Genomic DNA, 24,149 nt, shown 5'->3' with positions numbered 1-24,149 from the left:
ATGCCAATAACCAGAGTTCCAGTTGTGCACAAGTTTGGAATCATCTCACAGTCTCAACGAGATGAACTCCAGGCGCGCCTCCTGCAGCAGAGTGTTCTGCAAACCAGGACAACAAATATCCCTCAGACGACCAGGTGATTAAAGTGATAAGAATTTTAATGATACATGTACTTTTAGATTACTTGCTATACATGCTGATGCTGATAACCAGCATTGGTACTGATATCAATTTCACTTTTATTTCATTTTTTTTTTCTTAGTCACAACATTTGAGCTTTTTTCTTTATGTTTACTTCATTCATTATCATTTTTTTTTTTGAGGGGGTGAAAAAGTTACATTTTGCAGCCTAAAAAGTACAAAAGATTTTATGCATGCGGTCTCACCTTCTGAATAGGGTTTCACATTGCCCAAACAGTCAAGGAAATCCCCTCTGTTTTAATGAGATATGACCTTAATTAAAAAAAAAAAGGTTCAAAAATTTGATGAGACTGAAAAATTAATGTTATGTGATTGTTTCTTTGTTCCCTCAAACTATGGCAGAAATCCATTGGAGCTGTCTGAAACATTCATCCAGCAATTCAACAGTCCAGTCAGCGTTGAAGAGAAAGATAAAAATGAAGACACTGCCCTCAAGCTGCTTGCAAGAATTAAGGTAGGTGCAGCAGAATTTGTGTCTATGTCAAAAATACTGATAAATGTTCATTCTTGTTTATTTGGTAAATTGTCTTAGGAGTATCTTCAGATTGCATTAGACAAATACTGGAAAGTTTCATGTGATGCACAATTTTGCAGTGTGGAAATGGATGAAATTAAGTATGAATAATCATCGACATATTGATGAGTGCCACGATACTGATGTCCTAGTGTGTTCTGGTTTCTTTCAGAGAAGAGCAGGGTTGAAGGGAGGTGGCGTTGGGAGCCATGTCGACATTCCAAGGGCCTGGTCGGAACTCTCCATGCTGGCACAGTGCAGAGGAAAAGTGCAAGAAGGTAGTGTGTAGTAATTAAATTAAAAAAAAAGAAGTATTACCTTTAAATCACCTTTAAGAGTGTCTCATGATAGGCTGACAAGGAAAAACATACGATTGTGTATTAATTTTTCAGGGGCGGATGCAGGAATTCCGTAAAGAGGGGGAGCCTTTACAAAATTAAAGGGGGGAGAGGGCACCCCCATTTTTTCTTTTTATTTCTTTTGTTTTAACAAAAAATAAAGGGGTCACGCGCCCGATGTGCTCCCCCCTGGATCTGCCTCTGTTTTTGCCATTAGAGGAGAGATAGAAAAAAGAAAAGGCTATTATTTTTCAATGAAGGCAAGCAAAAGGTTTGATCACAAGCAAATGGTTATGCATATGGATTTCAGCAATTGCTTGAGCTTGATCTTTTGCGTGACAAATTTGTGATTGTGCTTGAAGCACTTTATATACAAATGGCACAGTGGCAGAGTCCTAAACTGTTATTTATACACATTCTGTTTGCAGCATTAATGTGTGCATTTGTGTTTTGAATATATGCAGAATGACAGTGACATCGTGAAAACAGAGCACACACCCTTTTATCTTTAGTACATGATGTTTTGTGCAGGCATTGTCATAAGCCAGAGCTATCCCTTTCGTGTGGTAAATAAAAAACTAGGGGTGAATTATGAAGTCATTTTGAAACTTATAAAATGGTATGTCTAGGGAAGGATATTGTGATTAACTTTGAGAAGTTGAGAGTGTTTTTGTTTGTGCGGTAAGATGCGTAATCTCTGCAGATGTACAGTAATATCGATACCAAATTAGCCCCACTTGAAATGAAAAAACAAAAAAGCAATAAGGATGAACTCTTGCATTAGTTACTGAATATGTACACCCCAGCTAATGCTCAGTTCTTGGAGAGTGCAGACAAAATGTAATATTTACTGTTTGTTACTACCTTACCTTGTACAGAGTGCCTTGATACCCTGATTGTGTCACTACGTCAGGCTGAGTTCTCAGTGGACCACATTCCAAGCCTATTTTATCTAGCTGAAACCACTCTCTACTGGCTAAGAACTGATGCCATGGATCAACCCTTTCTGAGAATAGGGGAGATCAAGTTACTCAAGGTTTGATAATTTTCTATTCCATTTTAAATATCTTCTTATCTATCTCTTCTCTGTCATTTCTTGTAGGTGACTTTGAGGGAAAATATGAAAGAGAAATGGATTTCTATGATTATTTGTTGGACTTACAGCTGGTTGTTTGTATAAGATTTACAAGATTTTGGTGGTAGGTTCATGATATATCATTAACTATTTAACTTTTGAAATACCAAGTCAGAAGACTTCAAAGGAGAATGGTGAAAGAAGACAGTAAATAGAAAGAACAGAAAGCTGATGTACACTCATAAAGCTGTATGTGGATATCTAGTGTGTTTTATAAGGGAGGTTCGTGGTTCCGTTTTTGGAAGCAGATATTCCTCTCTGGAAGGTAGTTTGGGCTACAAGTCATGTGAGGAAATCGCATGTGAACTCTGTCCTGTGCTTCAGCGAAAAAGAGCAAACATTCTTTTGAAGCTTTCTTTGTTGTTGCTTTACCTCAGGCTATTTCTGTTGATACAGCAAAGATGGAGTTATGTAGTATGCCTGCATTGTTCCCAAGTGTTTCTTTTTCTCTTTTTCTTTTGTGCCAGATCTAATGTAATGTGGATGAGATCACACAATACAATTAAAAGTTCCTTGTTTTCACTTTGACAGATGGGCCAAGCTGTTTTTCTTAGGTTGTTCTACCACCACATGGCTGGCCATCTTCAAGGCCGATCTGACTTTAAGACAAGACTTCTTACATATCTCTCAGGTAATACAGCATAAGACAAGGATTTTCTATCACATTGGTAAAGTGTTACTAGTAAAAGTTTGAATTTCAGGCAGGTATCAAAGTGCAGCAAATTCTTTTGTCAAATACTATCCAAGTATTCTTTTTTGTTTTCTTGAAATTTACACCTAAAGTGCATGGACATCAATCATATGAGTCCACTACAGGGTAAAATTGTGCAGTTTTATGAATAAGATGTGGATAAATGAGAATGATATCAAACCCTGCTGTCTTGCAAGTTGTAGCACAAAAAATAAACAAAACCAACAAACAGTGAAAGTGATATTGATAGTCAGTTTGATTTGCTGAACTTCCATCATAGCCCATCCTTGTACTGGTATTCTTAATCTGCTACCTAGCTGTTATATCCTCATTGCAGTCATGTTGTATAAGGTGGCAAGAGTCTGATGCTAGCCATCCATAAGAAAAAAAAAATAAAACCTCAAACCAAACAATCAATTGGTTTTATTTCAAGCCAGAAATGTAAAGAGATGAAATTGGTTTAAGATCAACCACTTTGGTCAAGTGACCATGACAAGGAGATTTGCTGTCATAGCACTCCTCAATTACTGTAGGAGCTGAAATTTTCGCGATGGTTTTATTTTCGCGAATTTCGCGAATTGCCTTTGAACCGCGAAAATAACAACGCGCAAATAAGTAAGTTCAGTTAGACCCTCGCAACTGCGAAATTAACAACACGCGAAAATGTCCTCCAAGTAGCAATTCGCGATAATATCTGTACGCGAAAATTTCAGCTTGTACAGTACATGAAAACTAAAAGATTACGTTCACATCAAATCAAGAATATAGGATTTCAGGGATTATTTCTGATGGTCATTCATGACCTTTGTATTCAAATAAACAACAGTACTGAAAAGTACAGATGCACTGATACTCATGAGCATCTGCATAGTTTCATATATATTTGGTGCCCTCATAATATATATTGCCTTTTAGATATATTTCATCCCTAACTGTGATAAGAACTGGTTCTTCTCATCTAATCTTCATACCTGTCTTGTTACAAATCTTCACACTAGCACTGGAATGACCGACCAGTCAATCAGTTTTTGTTTGACTTGAAGCCACAATCCTGCGTACAAATGGCTGTCTACTCACACTCCATCCTCCTCTCTCTCTCTATTTCTCTCCGAGAGTGGTATTCACAATGGAGTTACACTAAAATTAATTTTTTGACCCTAGGCAAATATTTTTTTTCATTCAGTAATTGGATTGTTTTCAACCATGTTAGTCAAGATCAAACGATGCATTTATTTTCCTCATATAAATCCATGCCTGCAACACAGCCATCACAGAAGGTAAGTCTAAGTGATGTTCAACCATTACAAAAGGACAAGGCAGGCATATCGTGACTTTTTTATTTTTGTTTGTCTGTTTGTTTGTTTTTTATCCTACGTTGCAAGTCAAGTAAAGCTTGCATAATTTGCAAAATATTCTTACCTAAACTAACATCATATGCTTACATTGCTACAAACTAAAATGACACACAACACAACCCTCAGTAATTTTGCAATGGCAAGCATAATGTGTGTAATTTCTAACAGCTGTAGAAATTAAGTTATGCATAAATGCGATATAGTAACTACCTGCAGATAACATCTTTGATAATATTGATTTAACACTTGTGTGTAAAACACTTGTTGTTGTTTGTGTGTGCCTGCGTGCGTGTGTCTGTGTGTCTGTGTGTTTGCTTGTTCACTTGTACACTCATTGCGCAAATCCAAATATTACTGCTTCTAAAACTACACATAATTTGGGTGCAGGTGCAAAAGGACTGGGGTACATGCATATCTGTCCTTTCATGAGGGCAAGTAAATCTTTTCGTGGGCAGGTAAATTGAACGTTTCAGTCCGTGGGTATGCATGGACATTCATACATGGCATGAAACTATGAAATTGCTTTGCATCCTGCATGCATGCAAGGGTTATGCCTGTTTTCATGCTTTAATAGATTGTAAATCAATCATATCTAGCATAGGAGCACAGCATACACACACAAAAAAAAGGTACCCACCAATCAAAAAAGGGTAACCTTTTTACTTTAACAAAGAGGTCTTGAGGAAAATAATTTGGCAGGGAATTCCTACACGAGTTAACTAACTTCTGTGCGAAAATTAGAATGATCTGTTAAGTCATGCATGAGTGAGCACAAAATGGTCACTTTTCAAAAGATGCAGGAGCCATGGGGGTGGGGGGGGGGGGTGGGGGTGAGGGTCTGTGAAACTTTCTGTTTCTGGTGAATGTTTAGATTTTGTTGTTTAAACATCCATCCTTTCACCCCCTCAGTCCTATCCAGACACTTTATGTTTTCTGATTGTTTGGAGAGCACAACTTAGAGGAAAATGGTTCCTGTAAAAGTGGAAATTTTTCGCCAGAAACTAGCACGAAAATAAAACCACGCGAATATTTTTGCTTGCCATACGTTCCTGTGCGTGATGTCTTGATTCCGCGGAATTAAAAACACGCGAAACTCTTCTGACCCGGCCAAGCGCGAAAAATTTGTCGCGCGAAAATATCCACTTTTACAGTATGTTAAATGTTCCTACAACTGCAAAATCCATTCAGTTTATTGGAAGAATTTGAATCCGTATAATCGATGTTAAGTATTGTTAAGTACACAAAATGTGAACAATAGTTATAATAAGAATGCTTCCAGACTAAACCGTCTACAGTTATGGTTTATTGAGAAAAATGCTGATATCTCCTTATATTTTAGGCTATATTGCGAAAATTTTATATGGTAGGATGTTTTGTGATACAACAGACCTACACATATGCATCAAACGTATTATCTTGAACATTTTTAAAATCACTGCTCCCAAAGGTAAACTGGACCTTTAAACATTCACCAGAAACAGAATGTTTGATAGACCTCCCAAAATGACTTTTGTGACTGTTGAAAATTGACTATTTTGTCTTTAATGTTTGCCCACTTATGCATGACTCAATAGATCACTTCTCATTTCCACAAAAGAAGTTTAATAGTCAACAAGTGTAGAAATACCCCTGCTGAATTATTTTCCTCAAAACCGTTTTGTTCAAAAGTTTTGTCATGTTGATTATCTGATTAGTTTCATTTTTGTTGTGTGAAGTTTTTCACATTTCTAAAACATTCATGTTCAGACACCATAATAGTCTCATTGCTAATTACTGATGGCAAGTAACATTCCATGAAACAACTGTCTTAAACTCTGGCCAAAGTATGTGCATATAAACATGCACTCACCATGGTGGAGGTGAAAACAAATTTAAAGGAATAATTTACCATTTGCAGATCGAACAAAAACCCAGCATTAGTGCTTCAAAATAGTTCTAAAATGTGAGTTAGGGATAGAAACACTTTAAAAATTTGAACCAGTATAATCGAAGTTTAAGTATTCCAGAATAAACCGTCTACAGTTATGGTTTGATGAGAAAAATAGTGATATCTCCTTATATTTTGGGCTTTATTGCAAAAATTTAGTATGGTAGGATGTTTTGTGATACAACTGACCAACACATATGCATCAAAAGTGATATCTTAAACATTTTTTTTTAAAATCACTGCTCCCAAAGTTAAACAGGACCTTTAAGCTAAGCTCCACCTCCTCAATTGTGTTTCAGAGATGAAACCATTCAGATTACAAACTTGCTCCCAGAGACGAGTTGAAAATGAACAGGCTATTAAACATCAACAGACCATACATGTCAAAACATGCTTTTAAAACATACGTGTGAGAAATTTCATTAAAGTTTACCTTCAAATTTCAATTAATCATTTTTGCCTAATGAGTGTGAAACATATTTCTTGAGCTCATAAAGAGCTCACTGCCATTTTGAGCGGGAATCGGTATTCATTAATGCAATAACTGTGAGGAGGTCATACCTACATCTACATGTGAGGCTAGCAGCCCATTGACCATGAAGCTGCAGCTGCCATTCTGACCCTAATGCAGAAAGGGGAGCATGTAGAGTGGCACACAGAAGAAGTAATCTACCTAACTGCCAAAGCTGCTTTTCATCAGTATGTTACCAAAGCTGTGTGACAAGAAAAAAAAAGAAAGGATTTTTGGAGTAACTTGATTCTCAGAAACTGATACTGAGTACATGATCATCTGTGCATGCGTGTGTGAGTTCAGCATTACTGGTTTTGATTTTTTACTCCAGTCAGCCATATGACACATTTTAATGTTCCAGAGTGCTGTGATTAATGCTATTAAATGGACATTGCATAATATGCACTTAAAGCTGCAGATGTTACGGCAGTTATTGGTCTATGAGTAATATATATTTCCCTACTACACAGAGTCAAAGAGTAGAGTTTCAATAGTGTAAATGAAGTTTTCGCCTTGTACTCATTATAGAGAGCAATTGATTCTTGGGGCTTTGAGCTAAGCTTATTTCCACCAATAATACCTACAATGTGTAATACCTGGTTAACTATGCATTATCAGTCACATGATGGATAAACAACAACCGGGTAGTGTGATCTCAAGTTTATCTTTTTAAATGATGATACAAAATCTCAGTGAACTGTAACATCCAACATTCTCCTTTGTTGCCTCTTGAGATACAGTTCATGTCAATAATGGTTTTGGAGGCCTTTCCTAAAGGAGTTAGCTTTAATTTTGAACTATGAATTATATTTTGTCTTTTCCTTATAGTGAAGTGATGGGTTGGTGAGAAGCCAGGGAATGCTCAAATTTGTTGCACAAATATTGCTATTAGCATCTTAATTTCTATGATGACAGGTTTTGCTGAAAATGAGGAGGCGTACAATCCTTACCCTGGGGCTCATCTGTGCCTTAGACTCATTGCATCCATCGGCAAGATGATTGTGGGTGAGGTCGTGATGAATGAGCTCAAGAGACAGTCGGTAGATATTGGGACCGATATCAGTGCATTGGAGCGTAAAGTTGATGTAAGTGAGCAATTTATATTATCACTTGTTTGCAAGTGGCCGGTTTTCATCAAAATATGTAATTCACTGAATATTTGATGGGGGGGGGGGGGGTGGGGGGAGCAGAGGGTTTCTCAGAGGTTGAACTTCAGTTTAAGAGATTTCTGTAATATTCAGTGTGTAGTTCATAATGATGTTCCTTCATATCAACTGAAGATTGGAAAAAAAGTATGGGCCTGCATGTAAAGTTTTGTTCAGAAAATCTGTATCTTTCATGGTTGTCATTTGTTATTGTGCCTTTTATAATATACCATGTAACACTTATTAGAGTTACTCCAGAAATTATTTGTTGAAAAACTGGGAAATATGTGCATATTTATATTTTTTCAAATGTATCAGCCAACAGTTGAAGCATATTGACTAATTTGTTACTATAACTGTATACATATATTATGTGAAGTGGAACTTTTGAGGAAATTTTACAAGTGGATGAATTTGTGGCTGAGAACTGTATTGAAGGAATCACAATGAATTATCCCTTTTCAAAAGGCAATATCCACTTTGGAAATGGTAAACAATGCATTTGTGTTATGCAAGGAAGTATTCAGGCAATTATTTAAAAGCAGGCCAACTTATGAAATTTGCAGGAAAAAATGAAATCACTGTGAAATATACCATGTACACAGTATTGTACTGTTGTTGATGATTTTGGTAATTTCCAAAATCTTGGTATTGGTTCATTATTTGCAGAATCTACCAGCAGCTTACGACAAGCCAGAATCCCACTTCCCATCCAGTCCCCCTAACACAATTGCTCACTCTGCCCATGGATCACGAGACACACCCATGACCAAGCAACCTCCCCTCCAGCAGGTCCGGTCAAGCACCCAGCGAAATGCTCATCTGCAATCAGGGCTGTCTCCTCAACACACACCAGTAACGCAGCAGCCTCAGGCCCCACTTCGGCCTGACACCTACACCAGCAGCATTCATGACCTGAGCCCCAGCCTGTGGCATGCCTTGGACGTATGGCGATGTACTGTGCACCTCAGCGCTGGGTTCCCTGAGGCTCTTAAGGCCCTAGCACTATGTGGAACCACACTAGGTTCTGAGCACTGGTAAGTGATACAGCATCTAAGTTAGTCCTCTGGCAGATCTTTCAGCTTGAAATGATCCATGTGCACAGTGGATATACCGTGGGTCAAATATTGAAAACACTTCATAGGCCAATATTCATAGGATGATTTACATCATATTTGTCAGGTACTATCATTGTTATGCTGATGATATCCAGATATATACATCATTTTTACCTACCCAAACCAATGTCGTTGATATCATTCAGAAACTTGAGACTTGTATCCATGATGTCAAAAAGTGGAAGAGCTGTCATTCATAGCAGTTAAACCAGGAAAAGTCAGAGTTGTTATTTATTGGCTCCAAAGTTCTACTTGACAAGGTCAGTCTTCCTTCTTTAATGGTTGACAATGATGTGGTTATTGCTCCATCTAAATCGTGTAGAAATCTTGGAGTATTATTTGACTCTACAATGTCTATGTCTGTTCAGATCTCTGCTGTCTGTAAATCCGTGAGGTATCAGTTACACAATTTGGGCATTATTCGCAAGTATTTAACTCGTTCAGCCACAGAAAAAATAGTTCATGCTCTTATATCGCCCCGACTTGACTTTGGTAATGCACTCCTATTTCAGCTACCACAATCTCAACTTTCATGGTTACAAAAATTGCAAAATTCAGCAGCTGGTATTGTTACCCTTACCAGAAGAAATACTCACATTACCCCTGTTTTGTCCTCATTGCAGTGGTTACCCATTGAATTTCACATTGTATTTAGATTATTACTGTTTGTTTTTCATTGCATACACGGATCTGCCCAGAGTACAATGTTAATTTGCTGACATTTTATAACCCTCCCAGATGTTTGAGGTCATCCGATTGTAGATTGCTTGTTGTTCCAGAAACGAAGAAATCATGGGGGGATCGGTCATTTGCACATGCTGGACCTTACCTGTGGAATCAGTTGCCTCAAGCTATCCATTACATTTTGAATGTTGACTCCTTTAAAGTTGCCCTCAAGACTCATTTGTTCGTAACCGTTTTCCAGTAGGATTGTATATTATTTTATATTATGATTTTTTTTTCATCACCATTATTGTGTCATTCATTTTCTTGTGCATGTTTGTGTAATGATTTTTGTACTTCATAACTCACTTTTTTTACTGCGCCTTGAGCACGTTAGTTATGTGGAATTGGTGCATTAGAATAAGCCAGTTCGGAGTTCCACTTTGCGCATGAGCAGAAACAAGGTCATTCGGACCAGCAGGCATGTTGGTTTTTAAATTTACTGGGATAAGCATCTGTCATGTAATGATTATTCAAGTAATCCTTATAAATGCCGCTTGCCAGCACATCCACCTGACAGCAAAAGTGGTATTTGGCAATATCAATAGAAAGAGATTGTCAATACATCCAATGCAAAATAATGAAATGGATGCTTTCTCAAGTGTGAATTGACAGATCATTCTGCTCATCTGGTCTACGCAAGTTTATTCTTTGTTTGAACGGGATTGATGAATCCCATAAATTGTTACGTAAAGCATATGCATTATGTCGCTCTGAAAACGAGTGAAGTGCCCCTAACCAACTGAGAAAAAAGAAAGGTCATTCGTACCAATGTGCCCACGAGCTAACTCTGAACTGGATTATTACCCCGAATTATTATTATTATTATTATTATTACCACTACTATGTAATTTGTACAGATATTTAGAAGCTTCATGTGTTTAAGTGTTTTAATGAGTGCTTAAATGAAAATTGTGCAACCACTACAGTACCTTATCCTTTCAGTGATTTGGGTGTTGTCGAAGTAAAATCAAAGTCTGAAATATCCATTCTTTTCTGAAGTGCAGTTTAACTTGCAGCAAACATTGTCGGAAAAATTTTTAGTTGGCAGCCAAAATAATGAGTAACCACTGGCCAGGTAAGAAAAACTAGAAACAGTCAACCATTGAAGTGGAGAAAGGTGTGCTTTGGCATTGACATTCTATGTTGTGCTGTTATTTTCTATCAACTCATAGCTAAGAATCCTTCCATTAATCCCCTCTTCGAAAATCATGGGAGTACTGTGTAAGCCCAAACTAGAATATTGTGCTAGAAATAGATGAGATATATGCTGAGATATCTGTTGAAGAAGTATCCTGGCATGTAAAATACTATAAATACATGACTAACTTAGTATACTACAACCTATGTAATAGTCACATTTTGTTTTCTCAGGGTGGATGCTGTAGTTGCCCTACGCATCATCTCAGAGGCAGCCAAGGGCAACATGAAGGTGATGCAGACTCTCCAGAACTTGGCCAAGGGTGTAGTGCCAGGGGCCACTGTGAGCTCAAGAGGGAGCAGTTCAGCACAGTCCACATCTAGTGCCTCACAGACCCGGCCTGTCAGTGGCAGACAGTCTGAAGATGAGCCAGGGTTAGCTGATCCTGAGGACTTGGATGATGGAAGTGAATTGAGCTTGAAAGGTAGATCATTTTAGGCTTTCCTATTCATTCATACTGAAGCATCCATGACCATAGGGCAATATATATGTATTAATATTTTTTCTATTGTAGTTTGGGATAATTGCATGTGTTTGCATGCTTCAAGAAAGTAGGAATAACCCCACCTGTCACAATCTTCTATGCAACATTTCAGGAATATGAGAAAGAAACTGTAGAATGTCACTTTTGTACACTGTCATATCAGCTGTAATGAATGTTCACATTCATCTTTTTGCCCATGAAAAGTAGTTTGTGACTTACTGTGCCTCTGCTTTACAGTGGTGCTGGAGGTATCACACTGCAATGATTTATTGTCACTACAAAAACATGAAAATGATGCAAAGTACCATATAAAATTAGCTATTTCTGTAAATGATCAAACTCATATCAATCGTTGTAATGGGACATGCAATGTGGCATATCTCACTTCAGTAACAACCTTCTATTCCTTTCCCCATATAGAATGTCTGAGTGACACGCAGAGTGTGGAGATAAAACTCAATGACATGCTTGATTCCAAGATGGAAATGCGCGTTGACTCCAAGACCAAGAAATCAGGCATGGAATCTGAACTGTCCCTTGGACCAAAGCAGTTCAGCAATTTGAGCAGTAACTCACTGCTTAAATCCACCAGCCTGCGAAATGCCTCTGTAGCTGTGATGGTAGACAGCCCTCAGGTACGCTTACTGTGTAATATGTGGGATTAGTGTCCAGCAAACAGTGTGTCATTAATAACACACTGTTAGTATTATTATTGTGATTTTATAGATACTGGTAGTGATGTGCTCAAAGTGTTTTACTAGTGTCATTATTGTATCATTGGAATCAAACCTACACTCAAAGTGCACGTGCTGTTCTCCCTGATTAGTAGTCCAACCAGGCTGCCAATATGCAATGCAAACAAGCTGCTTTTTATCAGGTGCTCATTGATACACATTGGCAAAGAGGAGCATTGTCGATAAATAGTGAAATTATCTGGTTTGTTTCACACCTACTGTTTATGCATGAACACTGCAAGTGGGCAAATTATCGTACTTACAAACATTTTCACATTGTGACCATGGGTATGCACCACAGAAGTTACATTTATTTGGTGAAATTTCTACAGTTTTGTTTTGTAGTTTTTTCTGATGCAGAAAAGTGGAGAGTGTATAGATTTTATGTGTTTTTATATCTTACCTGTACACCAGGATAAGCGAGCAGCATCCTTGAGTGACCGGAGCACAGTACTGAAAGGCTCTGGGAGCAGTGTGCACAGTATTCCTGATGTGAGCAGTCGAGAGAGTCAGCTGGACTCAGCTGGGGCCCTCCTTGCCAACCGCATCCATTCTCGCACGCCTGTCATGGAGGAGGATGAAGATGATGTTGACAGTGACCTTGCCCCTGGTGACGAGAGCTACATTGAAATAAATCGGGAAGATGTTACAAACTGTTACTCTGTGCCAGAGCAATCCCAGGAACCAGAGAATGACGATAACATTGCCATGCCCGAACTCAGAACGAGAAGAGAGGTGAGCTTTGACATGAATATTGTTGAGGAGACTATGACAGGAGAGGACATATTTCAGGACAGAAAGGCACAAGTTGATACAAAGCAGCATACAAAGGAGGCCACTAGACCATGGCAAGGAAGTGTGGTACAGGAAGACGTAAGCAACAAAAGCAAATCTAAAGGAGTTGGTATGTCATCACGGAAGCAGACTCCATTAACTAGAAGACTTAAAGCAAAGAGCTTGGTAAGAACATAATGCCTTCAGTATGACCTCATTTTCTTTTCAGCTCTTCCTTTTAGGAAATTAACTCAAATTTGCTAGATTGTAAACCCTGTGAAGGTCATCTAATCTTATCGCTAAAATGCTTGTCAAGGTTTAAGATAGGAAATACAGTGCACTCCTATTATAATGAACATGGTTATAATGAAATTCTGGTTACAATGAAGTAAAAATTCAGGCCACAATATTATCCACTCTATGTATCTTTATTGTTTATTTGTTCGTTTATAACGAAATTTCGATATAACAAAGGAAAACTACTGGTCCTGAGGACTTCGTTATAACAGGAGTCCACTGTATATATTACAAAACACTTTTTTTTTTGGGGGGGGGGGTTGTCTTTCAGTCAGCTGTCTCTACCTCACCCCCCCCCCCCCCCAACCACATAGAAATGGTTAATTGTCTACATTTCCTCTGTTTCTCACTACGTCTTCCAATCAAATTGTTGACTTAACACCTCCCCCATGCCTGCCTGCATTTAGCAAAGACTTGCTGCATAGCCCAAGATTGGTCCACAGCTCCAGGTTTGTATTTAAATTTCCTCCTGCTGCATGCTTTATCAGTCATGCTAGCAAGGTGTCAGGTTATATTGTGTAATGTTTTTTTCCATGATTAGGAGTGAAGTCCATCTAAGAGAAATTTGTGATGAAAAACAATTGAAATTGGATTAACTGGTCTAGAATGACTGTCTTTATCATGGCATAAACGAATCAAAGCATACTGATACCATTTTCCTCTCACTGATAGGTGACAGAACTAGATGGTATCAATGCTTGGTCTTGGGAGGTGGCCTTTGCGTACACTGACCTTATGGGGCAGCTCTGTCTCCATGGCAACACAGCAAACATTCAGAAGAGGGCGCTGGTTGGGGACCGTTTGCCCGACTATCGCACTGCTCCATCTGCATCAGTTTATAAGCTAGGAGGGCTGACCAGTGCAGGCCTGCTGGACATGGCTGAGTTTGAGGGGTCAAAAGAAGATGACCTTGGTGAGCTGAAGCTCCTTTGAACCACTTTTGTTTGTTTCAGGATGGTATCCAACACGACAGATGTGCAAGGATAGTTCTAACGACAAGACTGTCTGAAAAAATCAGTGCTATAACTGAAGAGGCAATCCTAGGTTAAGCTAGACTATGCATTATTCTAGATGTGTCTAGCACATGTGTCCAGCCAAACATACACAAAAAGTAAAGATTACTGATTACTGAGCAGAAGTGACATGCAGTTCTGAAGAGAAAATCTATGTAATTTTATCACAATTGAGAGCAAGTGTAGTCTTCTCTGCAAAATGCATTTTTTTTCTGTTTGAATGATTAAGGTCCAATACTGTTCATGTGGCAGAACCCTGTGTGTTAGTAGTCATGCATGAATTTGGTGTGATGTAGTTTGTATTTTTCATGAAATGCTTTGCCAAGAAAGTGAATACCATCACAATAGTGAATTGATATAATTCTGACACTGTGTTTTGATTCTTTCAGTAATGTCATTAATTTTCTTCTACCATACTAAGGCTAGGTCCTGAGGGTCATGCATAACATTAATACAGTTTCTAGACATACTACAAGGGGTCAGGTGGGAAAAGAGTGTGGAAATATGCATACACATCTTTTTTTCTTGACAAATACATATATTTCATGTAATTATATAAATCATGCGCCCTGGAATAGAATGAATACTGTATAGGAAGCTGCACCATCAATGTGGTTGGATATATCTTGTGTGCACTTTAAAGTAGTAGCCTGGCTAGAGTGGAGAATCACTATTACACTAGGAAATAATTAATTCAAAAATTCCCATAGCAAAAACCAGAATCTTCAATACCTTTCTAACTTGTTAAGTGAATAAACTCTACCTTCATTCGCTCTGTGTTGTAAAACAACATCTGCTTCAGGTCTGCGTGAGAACTGGTCGTGGAGGGTGCGCTATGCTGCAGTGCTGGCTCTGGTCACAATATGTCGCTGTTGTGAGGGTGACACAGCCAAAGAGGGCTTGCGCACTGTGGCATGGAACTTTCTTATGATCAGACACAGCCGGGAAAAGGATGACCGTGTCATGGAGGCCTTCAGGGTGGGCCAGGTGGGTTGACTGTCTGAGTGTTAGACTAATTCTTTGGAGTGTATTGTATCTTATGACTGTACTTTGTGTGGTGCATTTAACAGAGAGACTAAGACATTAGTTTTTGTACTCAATTTGCCCTCTTGGCAGGAAAAAAAAAATCTCGCACTTTATGAAAGAAATGTATTGTATGCTTAAAATGTAGCAAAAAAAGCTGCTGAAAACTGCTTATCCAATAGTGGCGAGCCAATAGAGTAAAATGGAGTCAAAAGGGGCCTGAGCTTTCGATCGTAGCAGAATCTTCGTCAGAGGCAAAATGTATGTTTAAAATATGACACATGGAAATGGTCCAAACGGGAGAGGGGAGATGGCAAAGTGGGAAATTTTCCTCTTTTTCTGTCATGTTTACTAGAAGGGAATAGTAAAATGTGACCCTGCATCACAAAATCAACAAAAAGTTGTCAAACATGGATTTTTTGAATAGTTAAGACAGGGCTCGACACTAACGGTGGCCCGGGGCCACCAAAAACGCACGTCGGGCCACCAAAATTTCAGAAATTAAGAATTTGGTGGCCTGATCGGGCCACCGAAAAAGGTCGGGTGTTTGCCTTTGGGCCACCAAAAATAAAAGTTAGTGTGGAGCCTTGGTTAAGAGGAGATTCTAACAGAGCAGACTCTAAGCTTTATAATAATGTGTAACTCAATTCAAATGGACTCTCCTAATCTATAGAATACTGAAAAGAAATCACAAACTCTGAAAAAGTGTATACTGGGATAAGAGGCTCTAAAGTATAGGGTCTATTCAAGCACTTAATCTGACCGTGAGTCGTGCTGTGTGCAATGAATGGACAAAAACAGGATGTAAAACTTCATAGCAACAACAATGAAGGAATTGACACATTAAGCTGAAAGTGATCATGCTCACATTCTAACCAGGACTAATACCAACCTAGTACCAGCAGTAGCATCATCCTTTCAAAAGTTTTTGGAGTTTAAAGTGAAGAAAGTGTGAAGTGTTTTTTTTTTTAAAGAAATGAAAAGGAGACTCTAAAACACACCTATTTACACTGTTCTAAAAAAAAAAAAATGTTTTAGAAAAATGGTGGAAACATAATTTCCTGCTCGTTTTATGATCTCAAACTTTAGCATAATGTAGAAGAAGACTTGCTTTTTCAGAAAATATGAAAAACTAAAGATCGATGTGGTTGACCCATTTCACCTATTTTGAGTCCTCACACAAAATCAGTGTGTGCGATTTTTGTTGGTTTTGTGATGCACGGTCACATATGTCTTTTAATTTCTTGAAGCTGTGTTTCAAAACTTTGACCACAGTTATGGAAAGCATCAGAATAATCATTGATATGATTATTTACGGTAAGACTCCTAACACTGACCTTGCATTTAGGTTGATGCCCACCTGGAAAGTGCCATGCAGAAGAATCCAGCATTGCACAACTTGAATTCTCGTCTGGCAGCAGGCCTTGCCACCACATACCTGCCACCTCTCACCCCTGCAGTGTCTCAGCCCAAAAGACCCCAATACCCAAAGGTGGACTTACCTAAGCCAGCTGAGCCACTCAGAAAAGGTCCCAATCGACTTTCTCTTAGGTAAGGAACCATTGCATTTTTGTTCCTTTTTTTAAATATCGTTTGACTTATGATGAGCTAATGAAGCATTAGAAAAACACATGGAATCAAATGTACATCTCCAATGATAGTTCTTGCTGCTGGTGATGTTTAAGCTGCCATAAAGGTCCTTCTGTAATTTGCTTGGTCTTTACTCAACATTACCGTAAGGATTGGCATAAAGTTTTGTCCCTTAGTTTAAGTTCGGTAGCAAGTTGTTTGTATAGCCTAAACTTTGCCTGTTTTGGCCATTGACAATTAGGATGAAAACTTTACAGGGTATATTATCAAGTCTGAAACTCTGATTCTGTGGGTTCCCTGGATGAATGTGAGATATGTTTCTCATTTTGCACAATATTATTGCAGAAAGATGCCAACAATATCTATTTGGTTGTTTGATGTAGTGCTTTGTAAAGTGGAATCAAACATGCTCTGCCCCACTCAGTTTGCACTTATATGATTTTGTAGTAATGGCTTCTCCTTACTTCGTCTCGTCCCCTCACTTTAGGCAGGAGATTCAACTAGCCACAGCCCTGCAAGACCAGTTGACTCCCCATGCTGACTTTTACTCAAGGACCAGCATGGACCTCAAGCGCATTGTGGAGGATCAGGTACATTAGGTTGGACTGTATGGTTTGTCTTTTGGAGAGGCTGTGCCTTTGCAGTGTGAGAGTGGTCTGAAGTATGTGTTTTTCCCCAATAGCTTTATCTAATAGTTAGCATTATAGTATTGTTATTTCATCTGTTTGTTTTGTTACAACATACTTCAGACCAGGTGGAATTGCACAAGATGACAAACGTTAAAAAATCAATGCAGTTTGCTATACAGTGCACTCTCGTTATAACGAAATGCTCGGGACCGGCAGTTTTCTTTCGTTATAACGAAATTTCGTTATAACCGAACAAATACAATTATAACGAAAACAAGGAAGCCACGCATATATGATATTCTGTTTGTTGAATACTCATCATACACTGGAAAGCTATGTGAACAATAAAACAAATACAGTAGTAAATCAATTTCAGATTATTGTATTTCAATAACGCAAGTTCCCCTCGGAAACTGTGGGTGACACACCAAGCAAAGACACAGTGATGTGACGCGTTCGCCCATGCAGAGACGCTGTAAATGCCTTTTTTTTTCGAAAGCAATCCACATTTCGTTATAACGGAGCACATTTCTTTTGTTTTTCTTTGTTAGTGGTGTTCGGAAAAAACTTCGTTATATCGAAAATTTTGCTATAACCGTGTTCGTTATAAGCGAATTTTGTACCATAGACTTTAATGGCGATAATTTTGGGACCAGAAGTTTTACTTCGTTATAACGAAATTTCGTTATAACCGTGTTCGTTGTAACGGGAGTGCACTGTATTAGGTAATTGTCCCCGCCGAACCAGTTCGAGCAGGGGACTATGAAACGGGCTCCGTACGTGTGTGTGTCCGTGTGTCGGTCCGTCCGTCCGTCCGTCCGTCCATGTGTGCGTCCGTGTGTGCGTCCGTGTGTGATCAAAATCTTCAATTTGCTACTTCTCTGTCATTTATGAGCCAATTTTGATTCTGTTTGCTTTATATGATAGCACTACATGGGAGCTTTGAAACTTGTACACAGAATTTCAGTCGTGACCTTTGACCTTGACCTTTGACCTATATTGTACATTTTGCTACAAAATGCTACTCCTTCGCCATTTCTAACCCGATTTCGATTCCGTTTGCTTTATGTGATGGCACTAGGTGAGGGCTTCAAAACGTCTACACAGAATTTTGACCTTTGACTTCTTTGACCTTTGACCTTGATTTTTTACCTGTATTGTACATTTTGCTACAAAATGCTACTCCTTCGCCATTTCTAACCCGATTTCGATTCCGTTTGCTTTATGTGATGGCACTAGGTGAGGGCTTCAAAACTTCTACACAGAATTTTGACCTTTGACTTCTTTGACCTTTGACCTTGATTTTTTGACCTATATTGTACATTTTGCTACAAAATGCTACTCCTTCGCCATTTCTAACCCGATTTCGATTCCGTTTGCTTTATGTGATGGCACTAGGTGAGGGCTTCAAAACTTCTACACAGAATTTTGACCTTTGACTTCTTTGACCTTTGACCTTGATTTTTTACCTGTATTGTACATTTTGCTACAAAATGCTACTCCTTCGCCATTTCTAACCCGATTTCGATCCGTTTGCTTTATGTGATGGCACTAGGTGAGGGCTTCAAAACTTCTACACAGAATTTTGACCTTTGACTTCTTTGACCTTTGACCTTGATTTTTGACCTGTATTGTACATTTTGCTACAAAATGCTACTCCTTCGCCATTTCTAACCCGATTTCGATTCCGTTTGCTTTATGTGATGGCACTAGGTGAGGGCTTCAAAACTTCTACACAGAATTTTGACCTTTGACTTCTTTGACCTTTGACCTTCATTTTTGACCTATATTGTACATTGGCTACAAAATGCTACTCCTTTGCCATTTCTAACCCGATTTCGATTCCGTTTGCTTTATGTGATAGCACGAGGTGAGGGCTTCAAAACTGCTACACAGAATTTTGACCTTTGACTTCTTTGACCTTTGACCTTGATTATTTACCTATATTGCACATTTTGTTACTAAATGCTACTTCCGGCGGGGACATATATTACGCACTGCGTAATTTCTACTTTTCCTTGTTAGCTCACCTGAGCCAAAGGCTCAAGTGAGCTATTGCGATCGCCCTTCGTCCGGCGTCCGTCGTGCGTCGTGCGTAAACTTTTTACATTTTCATCTTCTTCTTGAAAACCCCAAGACCGATTTTCATCAAACTTGGCAGGTAGCATCCCTAGGGGGTTAGGAACTCAATTTGTTAAAATGGGCACCATGCCCCACCCAGGGGGCCCCCAGGGGGGCCCAAACCCCCCAAAATTAAGGAATCTGTAAAAATCTTCTTCTCTAGAACCAGAAGTGATAGAGCTAAGTTAATAATATGAGTTAGTACATTGATGACTGTAGTTTCAAGTTTGTTCATGGCAGAATCAGGGGTGCCCCCCTTGGGACCCAGGGGAGGGGGGTGGGGAAGGGTTCTAATGGGGCCTAAATTGTACATTTTCATCTTCTTCTTGAGAACTCCATGACCCATTTTCACCAAACTTGGCAGGTAGCATCCCTAGGGGGTTAGGAACTCCATTTGTTAAAATGGGCACCATGACCCACCCAGGGGGCCCCCAGGGGGCCCAAACCCCCCAAAATTAAGGAATCCGCAAAAATCTTCTTCTCTAGAACCAGAAGTGATAGAGCTAGGTTAATACTATGAGTTAGCACATTGATGACTGTAGTTTCAAGTTTGTTCATGGCAGAATCAGGGGTGCCCCCCTTTGGACCCGGGGGGGGGGGGGGGGGGGGGGGGGGGGGGGGTGGGGGTGAGGAGGGGTCCTAATGGGGCCTAAATTGTACATTTTTATCTTCTTCTTGAGAACCCCATGACCCATTTTCACCAAACTTGGCAGGTAGCATCCCTAGGGGGTTAGGATCTCAATTTGTTAAAATGGGCACCATGCCCCGCCCAGGGGGCCCCCAGGGGGCCCAAACCCCCCAAATGAAGGAATCTTTAAAAATCTTCTCTAGAATCAGAAGTTATAGAGCTGAGATAATACTATGAGTGAGTACAGTAATGACTGTAGTTTCAAGTTTGTTCATAGGAGATCCAGGGGTGCCCCTCTTGGGGGTGGGGGGGGGGGGGGTGGTTGGAAGGGTCCAAATGGAGGCCTGAATTGTACATTTTCATCTTCTTCCTGAAAACCTCATGATGGATTTTTGTCAAACTTGGCAGGTAGCATCCCTAGGTGGTCAGGATCTCAATTTATCAAACTGGGCACCATGCCCCACCCAGAGGGCCCCAGGGGGCCCCAATTCCCCCAAATTAAGGAATCTTGAAAAAATTGGGCCCTTATTGTACATTTTCATCTTCCACTTGAGAATGCCTCGTCAAATTTTGGTAGAGCTGTGAATAATTTAGATTAGTGACTGCGTGAAAGGTGAACTTGCGATACTCAGGTGAGCGCTAGACCCGCGGGTCTCTTGTTCACTAAGCCATAAAATCAATCATTAATTCAGTTTAAATGACCTTCAAGACAGTTTTGAGATTAATCAGTCTTCAGAAATTAGGAATTGTTTTACTAAGCCATTGGGGAGCAACATTTAGTGCCCAGGCATCTAGCCATGTTCTATGTATCCTTCCCAACTAGATTTGATCTGAATCAGTCCCAACTGTAGTCATTGTTTGGTTCCCTAGACACTGTGTACTTCTTATGTTAGTAAAACAGGGTCCAGATCTCTGTTACATACTTCTAGAAAAATCTTTAGACAAAGAATCAAATGATATCCCTCTACACAATATAAGTACGAAGTGTATTATAGGAAATTATTGTATTGATGATAATGACAATAACGAAAACATGCTAATAAATTGGCAATGGCATCACTTTCCACCAAGCTACCCCATTATCACCAAAAAATAAAAAATAAAAAAAAATTTGTGAGGACCTTCTGTACATAGTGCCCATCAGACGGCATACTTTTCCAGAGTACTTCAAGTTTACAAGTATTAGCATTCCTTTTTGCAAAGTGGAAGTTTCTCAATTTCACATTCATTAACATTTCATTAAAGATTTGGAGATTATGTAATCTCCCCCATCTTTTTTCCTTTTTAGCTCACCTGAGCCAAAGGCTCAAGTGAGCTATTGCGATCGCCCTTCGTCCGGCGTCCGGCGTGCGTCGTGCGTCGTGCGTCGTCCGTCGTCCGTCGTCCGTCGTGCGTAAACTTTTTACATTTTCATCTTCTTCTTGAAAACCCCTGGACCGATTTTCATCAAACTTGGCAGGTAGCATCCCTAGGGGGTTAGGAACTCAATTTGTTAAAATGGGCACCATGCCCCACCCAGGGGGCCCTCAGGGGGGCCCAAACCCCCCGAAATTAAGGAATCTGTAAAAATCTTCTTCTCTAGAACCAGAAGTGATAGAGCTAAGTTAATACTATGAGTTGGTACATTGATGACTGTAGTTTCAAGTTTGTTCATGGCAGAATCGGGGTGCCCCCCTTGGGACCCAGGGGAGGGGGGGTGGGGAGGGGTCCTAATGGGGCCTAAATTGTACATTTTCATCTTCTTCTTGAGAACCCCATGACCCATTTTCACCAAACTTGGCAGGTAGCATCCTTAGGGGGTTAGGAACTCAATTTGTTAAAATGGGCACCATGCCCCACCCAGGGGGCCCCCAGGGGGCCCAAACCCCCCAAAATGAAGGAATCTTTTAAAATCTTCTCTAGAATCAGAAGTTATAGAGCTAAGATAATACTATGAGTGAGTACATTAATGACTGTAGTTTCAAGTTTGTTCATAGCAGATCCAGGGGTGCCCCTCTTGGGGGCGTGGGGTGGGGGGGAGATTGGGAAGGTCCAAATAGGGGCCTGAATTGTTCATTTTCATCTTCTTCCTGAAAACCTCTTGATGGATTTTCGTCAAACTTGGCAGGTAGCATCCCTAGGGGGTCAGGATCTCAATTTATCAAAATGGGCACCATGCCCCACCCAGAGGGCCCCAGGGGGCCCCAATCCCCCCAAATTAAGGAATCTTTAAAATTTGGGCCCTTATTGTACATTTTCATCTTCTACTTGAGAATGCCTGGTCAAATTTTAGTAGAGCTGTGAATGATTTAGATTAGTGACTGCGTGAAAGGTAAACTTGCGATACTCAGGTGAGCGCTAGACCCGCGGGTCTCTTGTCTTTTTCTATTTTATTTTTGTTCAATGAATCACATTTTGTTTGTGTTGTTACATATATACAGAGTTCAATAGACAAGCATATCCAGTACCATCTTTATTCAACTCTGCTAGATATGATGCCTTGTTACTGAATATATTGACTGTACTGTACTGGTATGATGTTGAAGGCTATGCACTAAAAGAAGAATAAAGTATGGTTGGTCCAATGAGAGCTATCATGTGTGCTGGGTGGTGGTATTTCCATCAGGGTCTTATTGTAACCACTTTCACTTTCTAATTCATTTTGGCAGTGGAGGAAGGAACTCCAGGAGCAGCTGGAGGAAGAGGAAAGAGGAAAGAGAGAGTACCTAGAGGAGCAGCAAGCTATGGTGGAAAAGAAACAGAGAGAAGTGGCTGATCACAAGGCTAGCAAATTCAAGAGTACAACTCCACAGCCATAGACCAATGACCCTTCCTTCACAATATGCAGGTGAACAGCTTGGCCATGCTATAAGTAAACTTTAGACTTGATTAGGGTATTATGTTAAAAGTGATATGATAAATGACACACAATACTAATATTGTAGAGACATTATACAGTGGACTTCCATTATAACAAAGTCCTCAGGACTGGCAGTTTTCTTTCCTAATATTGAAATTTCGTTATAACCGAACAAAGAAACAATAAAAAACATAGAGCTGATAATGTTGCAGTCTGAAGTTTTACTTCGTTGTAACTGGAATTTTGTTATAACCGTGTTTGTTATAACAGGAGTGTACTGTAGCACAGTTCCATTTTGTATCACTTCATGACTGTTTTCAGCATTTATTTTGTAACTGTTTGGATTCTATTGTAATCAGTCCTCCCTGACCGTTGCTTCCCTTTCACTATTTCCAGGTTGGTCATCATAGCAGTGGAAGAATTCAAGCCTCTAGCTCTATTTCCATCAAGGACACAAGAGGTCTTTATGTCTTTCCCGTTGGCACCACCAATCATCAGTCCGTCCATTCCAGTTTCTGTACACATGTCTTCCAGATCCATTGTGTGCATTGAATTGCTTGATAGGTGACGATCTGAATTCTGCTGCACAAGGTTTGAATATGACAAAGCAATTGCTGACTAAAAATTGGGAAATATTCACTGAAAGGGGTAAGCAGAGCAAAATTCAGTGAAAGTCATTAGTATCAGTCACATCCCAATGTTTGCTGTTCCTGCAGGTAACTCTTCTGTGTGTTTTTTTTTTTTAATTTCAAGGATATAGAATAAAGTGTCAGCAATTTTTTAAAGTCGATATTCCAAGATTGCTGTGTCCTTTTTGTCAATAAATGATGAACAACAGATGTCAGTGGGTATGCTCAATTTCTCTGTTCCAATAACAGCAGGGTTTGGAATTTCAAGATACATACTGTAGGTTTCACCAGTGTACAAGACAAGCAACTGATTGGACTGTGTGTAAAATACAACATTAGAACTCAGTGGTACACACCCAAGGACACATGGGCAAGGTAAAACATTTTGTGGGCAAGCCGTTTTATCCATCTTACGATGTATAATCACTGTGAAACTCTGTGTGTGCAAGAATGAAGGTCAAAAGTATATCATACTATGTACATGTATGAATGCATGTTGTGTTGTAGATAAGCATCATGATTCCAATTCTC

At 39.5% G+C, this 24,149-nt stretch overlaps 1 protein-coding gene across 1 annotated transcript; it reads left to right on the top strand.

Moving 5' to 3' along the window:
- Positions 1-23,442, top strand: LOC139740598 (uncharacterized). The gene is made up of 17 exons (XM_071651186.1): positions 1-134; positions 542-653; positions 886-991; positions 1,930-2,087; positions 2,718-2,817; positions 4,143-4,154; positions 7,586-7,755; positions 8,485-8,852; positions 11,031-11,281; positions 11,762-11,976; positions 12,490-13,035; positions 13,819-14,059; positions 14,962-15,146; positions 16,531-16,733; positions 17,260-17,362; positions 22,799-22,977; positions 23,386-23,442. Exons 1-16 carry the CDS (start codon positions 1-3, stop codon positions 22,946-22,948), a joined length of 3,054 nt encoding a protein of 1,017 aa, XP_071507287.1. The 3' UTR covers positions 22,949-22,977; positions 23,386-23,442.
- Positions 23,443-24,149: the final 707 nt, after the last annotated feature.

This window comes from Diadema antillarum, unplaced genomic scaffold (assembly GCF_040938485.1).
Source record: "Diadema antillarum isolate AM-2024a unplaced genomic scaffold, OU_Dant_1.0 seq00000862_RagTag, whole genome shotgun sequence".
In the NCBI taxonomy this organism is placed as follows: domain Eukaryota; kingdom Metazoa; phylum Echinodermata; class Echinoidea; order Diadematoida; family Diadematidae; genus Diadema; species Diadema antillarum.
Note: the sequence above shows the minus strand (reverse complement) of the source record. Positions and strands in the feature narration are given on the sequence as shown.